Source organism: Tupaia chinensis, unplaced genomic scaffold (genome assembly GCF_000334495.1).
Source record: "Tupaia chinensis unplaced genomic scaffold, TupChi_1.0 Scaffold000078_1, whole genome shotgun sequence".
Lineage (NCBI taxonomy): Eukaryota > Metazoa > Chordata > Mammalia > Scandentia > Tupaiidae > Tupaia > Tupaia belangeri.
Genome location: NW_006159539.1, coordinates 4,027,119 through 4,044,760, shown reverse-complemented (window position 1 = coordinate 4,044,760; position 17,642 = coordinate 4,027,119). Strand labels below are relative to the sequence as shown.

The 17,642-nt window shown below is 46.6% G+C and overlaps 1 protein-coding gene across 1 annotated transcript in view; it reads left to right on the top strand.

Annotated features, from left to right (window-relative positions):
- The first annotated feature begins 2,886 nt into the window (after positions 1 to 2,886).
- The window catches only part of TMC3 (transmembrane channel like 3), a 52,424-nt gene continuing 37,668 nt past the window's right edge, over positions 2,887 to 17,642 (top strand). Inside the window, exons 1-4 of the mRNA XM_006142656.3 lie at positions 2,887 to 3,152; positions 4,361 to 4,507; positions 10,890 to 10,965; positions 16,964 to 17,045. Coding sequence (XP_006142718.1) covers positions 3,064 to 3,152; positions 4,361 to 4,507; positions 10,890 to 10,965; positions 16,964 to 17,045 — 394 coding nt within the window. The 5' untranslated portion in view covers positions 2,887 to 3,063. The remainder of the gene's footprint in view (positions 3,153 to 4,360; positions 4,508 to 10,889; positions 10,966 to 16,963; positions 17,046 to 17,642) is intronic.

Here is a 17,642-nt window from a genome sequence, read left to right as displayed (position 1 = left end):
CTCACAGAGAGAGAAAAAAATTGCGTTTGTACTAGTTTTTATTTTTTTTTTAAGCATTATTTGTTTTGGGGCCGGCAGGTGGCATGGTAGTTAAAGCAGCTAGACTCCAACATGGCTGACTGCAGCTTGAGTCCTGGACCTGGTGGCTTGCTTTCTCACTTTCTCTCCCCCTCTCTCTGGTCAACTTCAAAAAAATAAAATAATGACAATGAATAAAATTAAATTTAAAAAAATTAAAAATAATTATTTGTTTTAACCTTATTATTTTTATTGTTTTAAATTTAGCCAGAGAGAGAAGGAGAGTGAGAAAGCAAGCCACCAGGTCCAGGACTCAAGCTGCAGTCAGCCATGTGGGAGTCCAGCACCTCAACCACCATGCCACCTGCTGGTCCCTGCACTAGTCTATTTTAATAAATCCCTGTAGTACCTCAAAGTTTGCTATAAGCTTTACTTATTTCTCCCTGCAAATAAAATAACAGCAAAAAAGAAACACAAGTACACAACGTATTTAATCATGCGATCAACATAAATATATTAAATTGTTGAATAACTGCTTCAGATAAAGTAAGGGCCTTAAGGAAAACTAGGGTGAAAATAAAATCTTTCAACTGTTCTTAAATAGGCCGTTCAAGTGCAGATCTCTAAGAGGATGCAGAAAATCTCAGTGGGGCTAGAAATGGTCTTACTGTACATGCCCCTTGTCCTTTGATAAGCACACACTTAAAACCAAAATAGGCCAGAGCGCACATGCACTCAGCCGAGAGAGAGAGAGAGAGAGAGAGAGAGAGGAGAGAGGCTCCCTCCGCCCTGTGAGGAATGGTCACCATGCCCCAATCCCTTCTCTTTCATCTCTCCCTCCTCTTGAGATTTTGGACATGTGCACACACATGCTCATAGCATGTTTTTTAAGCTGCCATGTCTGGAACTCCAACCACATGATCAACCATATGGGATCCAGCCACCCTAATCGCCAAGCTGCCGTGTCTGGAACTCCAATCACATGGTCAACCATATGGGATCCAGCCACCCTAATCGCCAGGCCACAGACTGGCCCAATAAGCATATGTATATTTTATAAAGAATTATTTTTATTTAACTTTATTAATTTATCTATTTATTTATTTTCATTTGACTAGAGAGGAGTAGAGTGAAAGAGGGAGAGAACAAGAGAGAAAGTGAGAGAGCAAACCACCAGGTCCGGGACTTAAACTGTGGTCGGCCATGTGGGAGTCCAGCGCCCTTAACCACCATGCCACCTGCCGGCCCCAGTAAGCATACATTTATCCAGCATTGTTAGGTAGACCATCAAGCCAAATGGCTTAAAGATGCGAACTGTGAGACAGCAGCACCCTGGTCTCAGAGGCCCGCAGGTCCACCTCTGACCCAAGGCCAGTTCCAGCTTGTGGGATTTTGCTTTGTTTCCCTGCCTGAGCCCTGGATCCGAACACCTGCCTCGTAGCCGCTGAACCCCAGGATCATGGGCAGGGGCTACTCTGGCTTGCCTTAGACAATTCATTGTGGAGCAGATGGTAAAAACAACCTAATTATTTGCTAAGGAATTGATGGAGGACTGAATGAACGAGTGAGCAGAGTCTCTCTCCCAAGCCCCACATCTGCAGCTGCTCATAGATCTCCTTCTGCTCTGTTGTCTGGGGCCCGCCCACTCATTTATCCAACCATTGGTTGTGTCCCTGGTGTGCACTGACCGGAATGTGCAGCACAAAGTGTCGTTTCCACGTCAGCCCCAAACCTTCCCACTCCCACTCAGTACAGAGGCACAGTGGACCACAGTACAGTCCAACCACGCCGTGTGTTATGTGGCCAGTAGAGGCTTAGATTGTGGACACGGATTGGGCTTGGTGATAAAGTGGCAGAGAACCCTAGTGCTTGGGAACCTGCAGGTGACAAGGGGACAGAGTGCCTTCTGCCTTTGACTTGGGAAGCAGAGGGGGAGCTGCTGACTTTGCCCAAGGACTAGGGTAGTGACACGTCCCATTTTACCACAAGCAACTTATTTTCAGAATGTCTCGGTGAGAGTCTGATCTCCCTCAGAATTTTACTTCCTTACCCTGAAACTGTAGGGAGCGTCTTTATTTCTTTGAGCCTCTGTCTTAGAGGATCATCATGTAAAATGTAATAAGCCGTTAATTTGATAAAAATTATTATTATCAGGCTAGAGGATGTAGGGCTGACGTGTTATTTCTGTAACTTATTTTCAGAGATGTAAAGGGGAAAAATAAGGGAATTGTGGAGCCAGCAGGTGGTGTGTAGCACTGGACTCCCATGTGGCTGACCACAGTTCAAGTCCCGGACCTGGCAGCTCGCTTTCTCACTTTCCCTCTCTCTCTCTCTCTCTGTCCCTCTCTGGTCAAATTAAGATAAATAAGTAAAATAAATAAATTGCAATAAAAAAATAATTCTTTAAAAAGATAAAGCAGTTGCAGCAAAGCGTGGCAGTTAGTGAATCTAGACTAGGCGTAGACAAATTGCCATCAATACTTCTGTGCATTTGAACTTTTTTCAAAATAGAATAAAAGGAAGTGGAGGAAAAAATAAAAACAGAGACCGTGGGGTGACCATGGCTCTCCTGCGTGCTGCTGGGTGCACACAGGCAAGATCTTGCCGCTCTCCAAGCCTCTTTCCTGAGACGGAATATCAAGGCATGCCTTTTGCACTCTGGCAAGCACCAGCCGTGGCAATAGCTAAGAAGTGTTTTGCAAACCTTAGAGCTGCCTCTGGACCCAGGGGTTACCAACATGCGTGTCTGGAGAGCAGTGAATGACCCTCCAGTTCACCTGCAAAGCCTCCACCTTTGGCTTTCCAGCCTCCAGCCAATCTGCTCTGCTGGGGCCACCTCGACATTACGTATGCATGACTGGCCTTCTGGCTCCTTCCCTGCCTGAGCCCCAGCTGCAGCCGCGCAGTCCTGCTCCCAAGACCTGGAGGACAGACAACTCTGCAGTTCCCGTTCACAAGCCTGGGCTGGAACAGACCCCTGCCTGCCAGCTCCCTGCTCCCCAGCCTCCTGGCCAGCTCCTCATCGCTGGCAGCAGGTGGGGTTCCATGAAACCCTCAAAGGCATCCCAGCGCTACAAAAGCATCCGGAGGAATGCCAGCCAGCACTACCTCTACCAGGAGTCCCTGCTGCTCAGGTGAGCTGGTCCCATCTCAGCCAGGCAGAGGGAGCAGGTGTGTGAGGAAGGTACGCGAGGGTCACCTGGGCCAGGACAAAATTCTTGTCTTACTTGGTTATCCTTCAAGATGAACTCAGAAACTCTTCTCTCTGGGTCCCTGTGCATCTGGGGTGGTAACCTTGGCAGTGTACATAGGGAGAAGGGGTTCTGACCCGCAGCTTCTGGGGCAGAGCAGGGTCTAAATCCCGTCTTCCCACCTGGCTGCATGGCTGGCCAGACCCACAGACCCGCCTTGTCTGTTTCCTCTGTTTTCTCTGTTGGCTGAGTCGGCCACGCCAACAGACAGCAAATAACCCATCCGTCCTTTACAAGTAAGGGGTCCGCTAGAAAAGCCTTCAGGCTGTCTAGAAAGGAAGAGAGTGCTATTCAAACCCTATTAAATATTTACAAAGGTCTATTAAAACCTCCACTTAATTTGAAGGAATTGAAGAAAATTCTATTTAGAATAAGTAAAGACATTCTGAATTAGAGAATAACAAGGAAAATGTTTTCGCTTCTAATAGCCTTAGAATAGCTTATCTCCTTCTGAAAAGTTGCGATTGGATTCACACTGTTCTTACCAGGACTCAGTGCTGCTACATCAATTGTTCTTAAGAGTTACTGTCCCCATGAAATACTTTTCTGGGCAACTTTGTTTCGCTTTCTTATTCATAAAAACTCCCTCTGGTTCTATTTCCATTAACTCAGGTTTCAAATGAATTGACTTCCAAGTGCAGGGCAAGGGTCTCCAGGTAGCCACAGTTTGTTTTGTTTTGTTTTGTTTTTACTTTCAAAGTTAGGGAACAAAGAAGAGCCCTGTTTCTAAAATTAGCTGATTATGTAAAGGAAATTCCTTTGCCCACCCACATTGCTGCTCCTGGGAATCAAATCACATGCAAGCATGCTCAGGCTCCCTTTTGAATCTTGTATCTTTCGCTCTGAGAAAGTATCTTTCACTGACTCAATAGAAGTAATAGAATCTAATAAATTGATTTCAGTGGGCTGCTGACACTGCCAGATTTTCTCTGGAGCCCCTGTTACACACACACACACACACACACACACACACACACTCTGCATTCAGATGACCTGGGGGCGTGAGGCGCTGAGTTTGCCCAGGGCAAGATGCTTTTTGCTGGAAGCCGTCCTTCTAATCAGATTTCTCCCTGATGCACTGATCCATTCAGCAACTTGGATGACAGCTTTAATGCTGAGGAAGCCGGGGACAGCAACGATCCGGAGCAAATCTTCCAGAATATACAGTTCCAGAAAGATCTCATGGCGAACATTCGCTGCAGACCCTGGACCATGGGCCAAAAGCTGAGGGCATTGAGGTAAGGGCCTCGAGGGCAAGGACTGATCACCACAGGTGTGCCTTCCCATATCCACCCCTCCCTGCCCATAACCCAGGGTTATCGCTCTCTGTGGCCCTGACTTCGAGAAACCGCAGAGGCTGTCTGCTATCTAGCTGGCCCAGCTAATCAGTTTGTGTGTGTGTGTGCGTGTGTGTATGTGCGTGCGCGCGCATGCGTGGGGGGGTTCTGTATGCCTGTGTATCTGTGTTAGGTACGCGCATTGGTGGAGAATTTTTGGTCTTCAATTCCTTTCCAGACACTGGATTTCAACATTGTCCCAAACTCACTGCAGACAGGGAATAAGCTAAAATAAAGAAGAAATGATAGCTATTTGGCTATCACCTCCCTCTGCAGGGAAAAACATCTACAGAAGGCAGGTAACGATGCTACGTAGTCACAGAGAGTCTGTCTGTAATTAAGTGCTATAGGTTTGCAGACAGATGGCCTGAGTTCGAATATTCCCTCTACCAATCTCTCACCATGTGATGCTGGGTAATTCTATTAATTTTTCTAAAGAGCAGTTTCTTTCTCTTTAAAGTTGAAGGGGTAGTGATGAATAATAGCTCTTGCCTCCTACAGCAACATTCTTTTAAAAAGAATGATTTATTTATTGAATTCCATTTGTTGTTATTGTTTTTTTAATTTGACCAGAGACAGAGAGAGAAAGAGAGAGAGAAAAGGAAAGTGAGAAAGCAAGCCACCAGGTCCGGGACTCAAACTGTAGGCAGCCGTGTGGGAATCCAGCACCTTTATCCTCCATGCCACCCGCCAGCCCCAAGTAGCAGTTTTAAAAAGTGTCAACAGTTGAGCATTGAGGGTGCTGTGAAAAACTCCGAACCCCTGGTTTCCGCAGGCAAGGCCCTCGGTTAACCATGGACTCGGGTCCCCTTCCTGCATGCTCCAGTCAGGTCACCCACAGCAGCGTACTAAGGAGCCCATGAGATGCACCGTGGGAGGGTTCAGTGGCGTATATAATAGCTGCTCACTAAACAGAACGAGTGATGCTGGAGGCTGGGGTCACCGCCCAGGGAGTTAGCAGAAAAGTCCAGATGGCCTGTACCACTGGGGCCTCCAGGGGGAGCGTTCCTGAGAAAGCAGACACTGCCCAGTCCTCACGCAGCACTGTGTGGACAGAAGCACTCTCGTCTCAGTCTGTATCGCTCTTTTTTCTTTTTTTTTTTTTGGAGAGGTTTTTTTCCTATAGGGCATGTGCGCATGCCAGACACTGAGAGACAGAGAGACAGAAAGCAAGAAATCTCCCCCCAGGGGGGATGGCCATGCCACAATCCCTTCTCCTCCATTCTCCTCTCGGGATCTTGGGCACGCACGCACACGCGCCCAGCGTGACTTTTAAGCCACCAGGTCCGGGACGCGAACCGCGGTCGACTACGTGGGAGTCCAGCGACATAGCCATTACGCCAACTGCTGGTCCCCCTGTATCACCCTTTCTCTCCGTGGCTGTCACCTACTGGGCTTGCGTTTCTTTCCCATCACATTGTTCCTCTCTTAGATTTCCACCCTGGACCCGTCCTGCCAGCCTGGCCAGTCCCCGCCTCGGTTGGCCACAGTCGATAGCTAAGGTCATCCACAGTTTTCACCTTCAGTAGTTTCCAAATAGCTGTCCTCTGCTTCCTTCCATGCCTGTTGTCAGCTCAGCATTTCCATTTGTTCGAGTTTGGATGGCACGACGTCCATTCTGCAGATGAGAAAACCAATCCTCAGAGACACGGAGAGACTAACCCAAGCTACACCCCGCTACTGAGTGCTAGAACTAAGCTCTCAACCTAGATTTCTGGCCCCACGTTCAGTGCTGTCGGGTATGAAAGCATAAGAATTTGACCAAAATAATCTTTAGCGTCATTAATCTAAAAAGTAAAAGGCATGCGTCTCATCCGAAGTTTTAAGAATTGCGTCTACAGCAAATGTTTGTCATGAGATCTTTCTGGAACTGTATATTCTGGAAGATTTGTTCAGGATTTTTGCTGTCCCCATGCTTCATTTTAAAAATGGCCTCGTGGTTAAAAGAGCCAGATTCTGGAACCAGCAAGTGGCAAGGTGGTTAAGGTGCTGGACTCAAACATGACTGGCCACGGTTTGAGTCCCAGACCCGGTGGCTTGCTTTCTCACTGTCCCTCTGTCTGTGTCTGGTGAACACACATGTCCTATAGCAAATTAAAAAGTAATAGTAATACTAAATAAAAATTAAAAATGGATAATTCTTTAAATAAATAAATAAAAGAGCCAGCTCTCTCACCTGGCTGACTGCAGTTCAAGTCCTGGCCCCAGCATCTTGAAAAATGTACCAGGTGCATGCGTGTGCATGCCCCAGATTCTGACAGAATGGAAAAATGGAAAGGATTGTGGTGTGGCCGTGCCCCATGACGATGCTGATGACAGTGCTAACTGATGGTTATCTAAACGGGAGATTCAGGGGCCGCTCTGAAGTGCAGCACTTAAGCACTACACAGAGGAAGCCAGACCCCACACAGCCACAAACACCCAGGGTTTGAGTCATGGCCCTGGCAAGTTGAAAAGTACATGTGGGCGTGCCCAGGATCCTGACAGGACGGACAATAGAGGAAAGGGGATTGCAGCACATGAGAAGATCCTATTGGAGGGTGCTTTCTCTCTTAACCTTTCTCATAAGTGCACATGCATCCTCTGGGATTAAAAGAAAGAAAGAAAGAAAGAAAAAGTGGAGGTTAAGTCTTTTAAACCTTGAAGGCGGAACAGTAACTTTCCTGTCAAGGCACGTCAGGAACGAAGGGAACAAACCAGGCCTTCCGCCATATTGATTGGCCACATGGCTCAGCCAGAGCCCAAGATGGCCAACACCGTCATGCGGCCAGTCCGCGGTCAGGCTCTCAGAGAGCAGCTTGCCCTTCGAGGACCTCCATTTGTCTCCCTCTTGTCACACACGTCCCCTGTCCATCCTTGAGAAGCTACTGGAGCAGAGAGTCACTCACTGGACCCACTGAAGCTCATCCTGGTGCCTCAGTGCAGCAAGCGTGACCCTGACTGCTTTGAGAAAGAGAGCGATGCGGACACAGAGGACAGCACACTGGGCTCTCCTGCAGAGAACGAGGTGGTCGGTGCTTGTGGGGTCGACATGGCTGTGCCACGGGGCCATCTCCCTGCCACGTCAGCACCTGAGCACCCTCTGTGGCTCCCTCTTGGTCATTGTCTCTCCTTTGTCCCTCTTAGGTAGTGACCCCTTCCAGGGCAGCGACTGCTTTATGTACCTGTATGCTACTATGCTTGGCCCCAAACAGGTGTGCCAAATGTTTTTAGGGGTTGAGGAAGGGGTGTGTGTGTGTGTGTGTGTGTGTGCGTATACATGTATACATACACATATATACACATATATACATATATACATGTGACTTGGCTTTAATAGACTTTTTTTTAATTTTAAATTTTGTTTAGAGTTATGTATTTTAATTTTATTTATTTATTTTTTTAAACTTGCTATAGGGCATGTATGCTCACCAGATTAAGAAAGAGAAAGGGAAAAACCAAGCCACCAAGTCCAGGACTCGAGCCACGATCGACTATGTGGGAGTCCAGAGCCTTAACCACCACACCACCTGCTGACCCAATAGGCTTTGTTTTTTAGATGCTTGTAGCAAAAATAGATGGTAATCATGGGATAGCATAGGACCTCAGCCGTCACCTGTACCTGCACTTCCAGTTCTGACCAGTAGAAAGCCAGAACATCTGTTGGGCTGGGACAATGGGGCTGCAGCAGTGGTGGGAGAGAGAGGTCCAAAACCTGGTACTCTGGTCGGCCATGTTCGGAAGAGATCTTCCTCATGTCTCCTAAGAGAGGACTCCGAACCAGTGGGTGGTACTGAAAAGTCTCTTGAAATGCACATACGAAGACACCCCGTGCGTAACCACGTGGAGCTGTCAGACCGATTCAGAAGCACTGAGCTCTTCAACACTGAGTGTAATTAAGGGGAGGGTGACAGGCCATGGGTAACGAGGTCTGTGCCCCGGGGTGGTACATGGCTGGGGTACCTCGAAGGCGGTCCTCATCTCTAAGGATCTTTGACTTCAGTCTGTCCCAGGGCATCAACACTTCAATTTTTTTTCATTTTATTTTACTTACTATCATTATTATTTTTGGATTTGTTATAGGGAGTGTGCTCCCGAGAGAGAGAGAGATGAGAATGAATTCGAGAAAGCAAGCTGCCAGGTCCAGGATTCAAACTGCCATCGCCACACGGGCTTCCAGTGCCCTTATGTGCCACACCACCCTCTGGCCCCATTCATTTTCTATTCCTGTTGTTCATTTAGGTGTGGGTGTAACTGGTCACCCCAATGAACTCAGTCCGTTTTGAAACACTGTTTGGCGGCGATACCCGGTCAGCTCAGCAAAGCCCTGTTTGTGTGGGCAGAGTCAGGTGCTCGCAGCTGTGGGGACACAGCCCCCGTGTTTGCATTAGCTGGTCACCACCCTTTTCTCAAAGCAGCCTCTGAGGCTAGGTCTGATTTTCACGTCCTGAGAACTGACCGCACGAGGTAGGGGGCTGAGCGAGGCCCTGATACCCGAGTGCCAGCCGCCAGGATTTCCGAAGCTTCCCAAGCAAGGCCCAGAGTCAGAGAAGGACTTTCAACAATGCAGCTGTCATGAATTTGGGTATTAATTTACCACACTGGAGTCATTCCTCTACTTAAATAAAAGTCAAAGAGAAAGAATTGTAAAAGAGTTCGAGAAAGCAAGCTGCCAGGTCCAGGATTCAAACTGCCATCGCCACACGGGCTTCCAGTGCCCTTATGTGCCACACCACCCTCTGGCCCCATTCATTTTCTATTCCTGTTGTTCATTTAGGTGTGGGTGTAACTGGTCACCCCAATGAACTCAGTCCGTTTTGAAACACTGTTTGGCGGCGATACCCGGTCAGCTCAGCAAAGCCCTGTTTGTGTGGGCAGAGTCAGGTGCTCGCAGCTGTGGGGACACAGCCCCCGTGTTTGCATTAGCTGGTCACCACCCTTTTCTCAAAGCAGCCTCTGAGGCTAGGTCTGATTTTCACGTCCTGAGAACTGACCGCACGAGGTAGGGGGCTGAGCGAGGCCCTGATACCCGAGTGCCAGCCGCCAGGATTTCCGAAGCTTCCCAAGCAAGGCCCAGAGTCAGAGAAGGACTTTCAACAATGCAGCTGTCATGAATTTGGGTATTAATTTACCACACTGGAGTCATTCCTCTACTTAAATAAAAGTCAAAGAGAAAGAATTGTAAAAGAGTTTTCTGGGACCAGCAGATGATGTGATGGTTAAGTTGCTGGACTCCCTCGTAGTTGACTGTGGTTCAAGTCCCAGACCCAGTGGCTTGAAACTCACGCCTAGGCGTGTGTGCGTGCGTGCCCAAAATCCCAAGAGGAGAATGGAGAAGGGATTGCGGCGTGGCCATCTCCCCTGGGGGGTGATTTCTTGCTTCCTGTCTCTCTGACGAGTGCATGTGCCCTATAGCAAAAATCTCTCAAATAAATAAATAAAATAAAAGCGTTTTCTGCTTACTGAAAGTTAGGAAATGAAATATTGTGTAGCTCCACCTTCCCACAGTAGTCATTCTCCTTCATTGGGTAACCTCTTTTTTTTTTTTTAAATGGATTTTTTACTGTAGGGCATGGGTACTCACTGGAGAGACAGAGACAGAGAGAGACAGAAAGCAAGAAATTACTCCCCAGTGGGGATAGCCATACCACAGTCCCTTGTCTTCCATTCTCCTCTCGGCATCTTGGGCACACACACACACATGCACCGACAGGAGTTTCAAGCTACCGGGTAGGGAACTTGAACCACAGTGGGCCACGTGGGAGTCCAGTGCCGTGACCCCTGTGCCACCTGCTAGCCACAGTGATCTAGTTCCGATGCGTTTTCAAATTTGTTGCAAAGATTGATAGAATCGTGTTCATCAAAATATTTTTGTTTTCTTAATTTATTTACCTATTCCATGAAAGGAAGAGAGAGAAAGAGAGAAGACGAGAGATAATCCCCAAAGGACCTGCACATCACGCCCAGCCTCAGTTTCAGCCAGCCCGTGGTCTTGCACCTGATGTGCACAGGGAGGCCCTGGGATGCCAGCTGAGAACCTTGCCATGGGGGTTCAGTGTCACAGATTATCACATGGTAGTGATGCTACCATTTAGCCCCCGCCATGTTTTTCTTCCTCAGACGAGCGAAGGAGATTATTCTCAAGTTTGAAGGGTCAGTTTCAGCCAGCCCGTGGTCTTGCACCTGATGTGCACAGGGAGGCCCTGGGATGCCAGCTGAGAACCTTGCCATGGGGGTTCAGCGTCACAGATTATCACATGGTAGCCATGCCACCATTTAGCCCCGCCATGTTTTTCTTCCTCAGAAGAGCGAAGGAGATTATTCTCAAGTTTGAAGGGAGGCTGACCAGGACCCGAGGCTACCAGGCAGCAGGAGCAGAGGTAAGGAGCACACCCGTGTGTGTCCTCAAGGCTGGAAGGTTGCGCGGGCCACTGTGCCTGCCCTCCCATACAGATCGGGAGACCAGTCATTAATAACTGAAAAACGGGACGATACCCTGGGGAGGATGAAGGCCTCAAACCTAGATTTTAGTCCTAGATGCCATCACTGACCAACTGTGTGACTCTGGGTGAGTCTATTTCATCAGGAGAAGGATATCATCCTTTGTAAGAACAATCTAGAGTCTTTTCTGACTTAATCCCATCCATAGGTGTACGCTTTATCCACTGTGTTCCTGTATACAGCTGCATCCCTTATCGTGAGAAAATTACAGGCATATTCCAATGCTTGCTTTAAAAAACAATGCCAAGGGTTTGACTTGCTGCTTTTCCCATTCAGCTCCCTAAAGTTAAGCTTTAGTTTACGTTGAAATGATCTGTTACTAGAGCCAGCCAGTGATACAGTGGCCACAGCGCTCTGAGATGCTGGAGGCGCACGGGAAGTGCTGGGTTTGTGTCCCAAGGCCTCCCGGTGCATGCTGGGTATGTGCATGCATGCATGCCCATGAGCCAGGCTGGCCGAGGCCAGGGGTGGATTATGGCATGAAAACCCTGTCGGGGCACCTGTGTCTGTCTGTCTCTCTCTCCCCCGTCTCTCTCTCTCTCTCATGGAAGAAATAAGTAAACTTAAAAAAAAAAAGTATCTTTTTATAAAGACATTCCATAAATGCTTGGAAAACAAAGGAAAAAGAACGACTTCTAGTCCCCAAATCTCCAATATAATATCTTCTTAAAAATCTCGTCAGACATTGCATACATGTAGAATTTTTATATCACAGTAAGTACAGTGTATGAAAAATTTGTCCTGCTTCTTTTTCACTTAACACTGTAATATAAGAATTTTCCCACGTAGTTTTCACGCTGGTCATTTTCAATGACTATGTAATATTCTATCAGATAAATGCTCTTTGGCTTATTTAGTCATTTACTGGCTAATATATATTAAAGTTGCTCATTTTTTTTATTATTACTAATAGCCCTGAAAGGAACATCTTTGCACATATAAATTTTCCTATCATTTTCAATTCCTTTATTAGTATGAACATCAAAACTGTAACCATTATACAATAAAAAAAAAAAAACCCATAACCCATTTTGGTGGGTTCTTGATAAATATTTGAAAATTATTTTCCAAAAGCCTTGATCATTTATTGGATCATCAGAGAAGTCATGACTATGTTCTACATTTTTCTGTGCAAATATGCATCCTGGCTTTTCTGATGACCTCTAATATATTGCCATCCACAATGAAAGAACGTTAGCCTCATGCTATCTGCATGATTGTCAAATATTCCAGTTTTTAAAAATTGTTTTAATAAAAGTTGACAGATATATGCTTTTCAAAATCTCTGAACCAAAATTGTTCTTTTTCTTTCTTTCTTTCTTTTTCTTTTTTTGCTATAGGGCGCGTGTGCTCGCCAGAAAGACAGAGAGAGACAGAGAGACAGAAAGCAAGAAGTCACTACCCAGGGGGGATGGTCACGCTGCAATCCCTTCTCCTCCATTCTCCTCTCAGGATCTTGGGCACGCATGCACACGCGCCTGGTGTGAGTTTAAGCCACTGGGTCCAGGACTCGAACCGCAGTCGGCTATATGAGAGTGCAGCAACATAGCCATTACGCTAACTGCTGGACCCATGAACCAAAACTATTCTAAGTAGAGTTTAAATTAAAACCAGTGGTAAATTTTACATGTCTGAGAAATTATAAACCATTCACAAATCAAGGGTCTACCTTGGCATTTTTTTTCTTCCTACTCTGAAATCTTCTTGAGACCTCCAATCCGTTTTTATGAACAAAACCATGCATAACTCTTTGACACTATGATGGAGCTCATGGGATAAATTATTTTTTTTTAAGTTTATTTACTTATTTATCTCTTCCAAGAGCAGCAGAGAGAGAGAGCAAGACAGGGAATGATGACAGGGTCTCCATGCCACGATCCATCCCCAGTCTCAGTTGGACAGATCATGGGCCAAGTGCACATGCACCCAGTGTGGCCAAGGAGGTTCTGGGACACAAACCCAGGACCTGTTCCAGCTGTGCCATCACTTGACCCCAAGAATAAATGGTCATCTCTAAGCTTATGTACTGCCAAGCCATGTTCTTGCTTCTCTGAGTAAACTGTATGAAATGCCACAGGAGAACACTGGCAAAATAAGATGAGATCTTTCACTTGTGTTCAGACAACTTGTAATACCTATAACCATGAAAACCACTTAGGGCTTTTAATAGCAGTGAAGTCAGTATAAGTTACAGGTGTAATTTGATACTGGACTGAATTAGTAGAAGCAAAGCTTTAAGAATAAGGAAGTAATCTAGATTTTCATCCTCCTCTTCTCTCTTCCTTTCTCTTCTGTAAAATGCCCCTGTTCATGCTAGCCCACAGACTTCTACTGGCTGTTTCTCCTCCTAGACAGGTGTTTTTCCAATTAATTTTCTTCTAAAGTATTGATTCCTTTTCATTCAAGCCTCGGGTCAAGTACGATCTCCCAGATAGGCCTTTCCTGAACTCTTCACTTAAAAGGGCCTGCTACCTAGTCCTAAAGGATGGTGTCCCACTGTGACATTGACCTGTTTGTCCCTATGTCCCCTCTACCCATATGAAATTTCCACACCAGCTGGCATCTTGCATGCCTTATTCACTCCCTGCATCTGCAGGAAAACACAGCCTGGATGCTCAGCGTGTACTGTGAATGGATACATTTTTCATAATTTGTAATACATGGTGTTTGGTCATATGTTTTCCAGGTAGTCTTTAAAAAATAATTATTTCATGTTTTCCAGGTAGTCTTTAAAAACTAATTACTTATTTCATTTTATTTATTATGATTATTTAATTTGACCAAAGAGAGACACAGAGAAAGAGAAGGAAAGAAAGAGCAAGCCACCAGGTCCAGGACTCAAACCGCAGTTGGCCATGTGGGAGTCCAGTGCCTTAACCACCAAGCCTCATGCTGGCCTCTATCCCAGGTAAATTTATACACCTTCCCAAAGAGGAAATACTCAACTCATTCTTTGTCACCAAAACTCAACAGTCAAGCCCACAACTAGGGCTTAGTTCTTCCAAGTTTGGTTTTGCTTCGTTTTGTTTTTGCTTTGCAGTTAGTCTTAAATCATTCCAAAGTTTCAAGGTCTTTGCGAAGGAGATTTAGTGCCAATCCTCAGAGATACTCAGCATTTCTCCCCATGCTTTACCAAATCTCAATCATCAACCAATCAGCTTTTTCAAACACGGTTGCCTTTAAGATGTTCGTTTAGGCAACGCTAGTGTAGACTGTCATGAATAGAATGAACACTGGAGGTCACCCCACGCGGTGCTGTCTACACTGAGTTCAGGGAACTTGACTTCTCAAACACCAGTAATCAGATGACAGGACGTTGCATCTCTGGCCTGCAGAAGCCGCATTGCTAGAAAAGCGTGAGAGCAACTTTGAGTACTGGAGACAGTGTGGGAGGAGGGCAGGAAGTAGGGGTGGGGTGGGAGGGAAGGAATCAAGGGGAAGAAAGCAAAACATTAAACCACACAAAAACGGAAAATTATCTGCGGATGATAATATGTATGATAATATCTTTGACTGGGCTAATATATCTTGTATTCATGCTGGGAAAATTCATTTTATATGCTGTGAAGATGTATAGTGATTCAGACCAGCAGGTGGTATAGTGGTTAAGGCTCTGGACCGCCAACATGGCCACTCACAGTTCAAGTCCTCAGACTGCCTGCTTAAAATTAATACCGGGTGCATGTGCATGCATTCCCAAAATCCCAAGAAGAGAATGGAGGAGAAGGGATTACATTCCCCCAGGGGGGATGACTTCATGCTTTCTGTCTCTGTCTCTCACTCTGGTGAGCACATTCACCCTACAGCACAGACCTCTCAAAAAAAAAAAAGTACAGTGATTGAAAGTTTTAAAAAAAGAATAAGTAAACAAGAAAATGAAGGAAAAAATAAAAATAAATTAGTATAAAAACTCATTCAACTAAAAAAAGGGAAGTTGCATTGCTTTGCCCTATCTCATGCATTGAAATTTTCACACAATTTTAAATTTATAGGGGACCCTGAGTGCCACTAATTTGAGTCTCACTCATCATACAAATGAGGCAGTGGGATCCCAAGTAAAGGAAGGAAGTTCTCCAGGGGTATGTAGTAGGGAAGATGTAGAGCCGGGATTCGAACTCAGGTCTCTGGCCTCCTTCCATCCCGTGTTTCTTAGACTTCAAAACGTAAAACAAGCCAGGGACTGAAATGTTCCCCAACCCCAAACCCCTGCCAAAGGACTTCATGCAACCCTGCCTCTGGACACTGTTAGGGATAAATGACAAGAGGGACCAGCAGGTGGCGTAATGGTTACATTGCTAGACTTCCACATAGTCGACTGTAGTTCAAGTCCTGGACTCGGCAGGTTAAAACTCACGCCAGGCACATGTGTGCACATGCCCAAGATCCTGAGAGGGAAAGGGATTGTGGTGTGGCCATCCTCCCTGGGGGGTGATTTCTTGATTTCTGTCTGTCTCTGACTCTCTGGTGAGTGCACTCACCATATAGCAAAAATCTCTCTAAAAAAATAATAATAATACTAAGAAATAAACAGTAAGAAACCCGCGGGCTTCCTCTCTGCTCTAGGAGACAAGCCAGGGGAACGCCATGAAGGTAACACCGGGGAGGAGCTAATAGACACGTGTAGGAGAGACCACCACTGTTGTTTGAGCAGGTGACAGATGGCAGAATTTATTTCTGGCAGCAGACACTCCTGTGGCATCTTCATGGGAGTGGCCGTGTTTGAGTTGAGTCTTGAATCACGAGCAAATAAGCAATTCCAACTTCTGATAAAATTCAGACTTTCCTAGCAGCCTCTCTGGCCTCCGCAGACAGGGCCAGAATGACATCATCATCTGCTCTGTGCTGGGGCCGTGTGCTGTCTTAGCGTTGGGCGTGCGGTAATTACATTTGAAACTCCTCTTTCTGCAGCGATATCATTTGCTTCCAACACACACCCAGATTATTTGGGTGTTAAGATGTACAACCCACCGACATGGTTGGAAGCCAGAGCCGGAAAAACAAAACAAAACACCGTTTTTTTTTTTAGCATTTGCATCCTAAACTCACAAGACACATCCCCAGACTTTATCCCTAGCAGCTTGGAGCATGAGAGAGCTTGGGAAACTGCAAGATGTGGGCAGTTTCAGGGCAGGTTCGAGACCCTTGGTCCTCAACAGGGATGTGAACTGTTCCTGACTGGGCAGTGAGTTAGCCCTGAGGATTCCTGGCCCCACTCCCAGAGCTACCTAAGGTCTGTGGGCAGGTCAAGTAGGTGTGTTTAGATGGCATTCCTCTCATAATTTCCATTGCTCTTAGACCCTGCACCAGGAATAATATGAATAAGCCAAGCTGTGACCCTAGAGAATGTGCACCTTGGGGCCGGCAGGTGGCGTAGTGGTTATGTCACTGGATTCCCACACGGTCAACAGTGGTTCTAGTCCCAGATTGGATGGCTTGAAAATTATGCTAGGTACATGTGAGTACATGCCCAAGATCCAGGAGGAGAATGGAGGAGAAGGGATTATAGCATGACCACCCCCACTGGGGAGGGTGATTTCTCGCATTCCCCCTCACTGTCTCTCTCTCTCTCTAGTGAGCACATGTTCCCTGTAGCAAAAACGTCTTAAAAAAAAAAAAAAGACATGAAAGGAAGGGAAGAGAAAAAATAATATGCACCTCAACACACAACCCACAGCTCAGAGCCCAAGGCAGGTGTCCTCCTACCTGTCAGGAGCACAGAGAGGACGAGGGAGTGTACTTTAGCCTGACTTTGCTAAAAGGCTGTGGTAACTGCGGTACCAGCCAGTGTGTCTGGGAGCCCCTCCATTCAGGACCCTCGTGCCCCATGGGCATGGCCGTCTTCCTGAACGTGGCACTCTCCGATCCTTCTCTCTCCAGCTCTGGCGGAAACTGGCGCGCCTCGCCTGTAACTTTGTGGTCATCTTCATCCCCTGGGAAATGAGGATAAAGAAAATCGAGAGTGAGTATTTGCGTTTGGAGGAGTGGGGCGGGATGCTGCCTACGCATTCTGTGTCCCGGTCCCAACACGGGGCGGCCCTGAGGGCATTTGCACAGCAGGTTGTGACCAGGCTCCAGTTGGGACAGTGGCGATGGGAGACTCGGTGTCATCCCCATCACCTTCCAGGATGGGACAGGCCCTGCTGGTGCCTTTCCACATTCTGCCACAAGTTGGCGTCCTGTCCCAGTTTGTTCATTCCCACACAGCGCAAACCCCAGGAAGAACCACACAAAAGACAGTGATGAATAAGAGGGCAGACACAGAACTGCAAAACACAAGCAGGAAAATTTGCATTTTCATACAGATGACTGGAACCACTGAGAATACCCTGAAAGAATATACCCTAAAAAAATACCCTAAAAGAATAAGATCACATCCACAATAGCAGCTATAAACCCACACACAGAACGTACAGACAGCATGAAGCATGAGCTTAACAGTAAGCCTAAAATAAGGACCGCAGGCGGTATAGTGGTTAAGATGCTGGGTTCCCACATGACTGACCATGGTTCGAGTCCTGGGCCTGGCGGCTTGCTTTCTCACTTTCTGTCTCTCTCT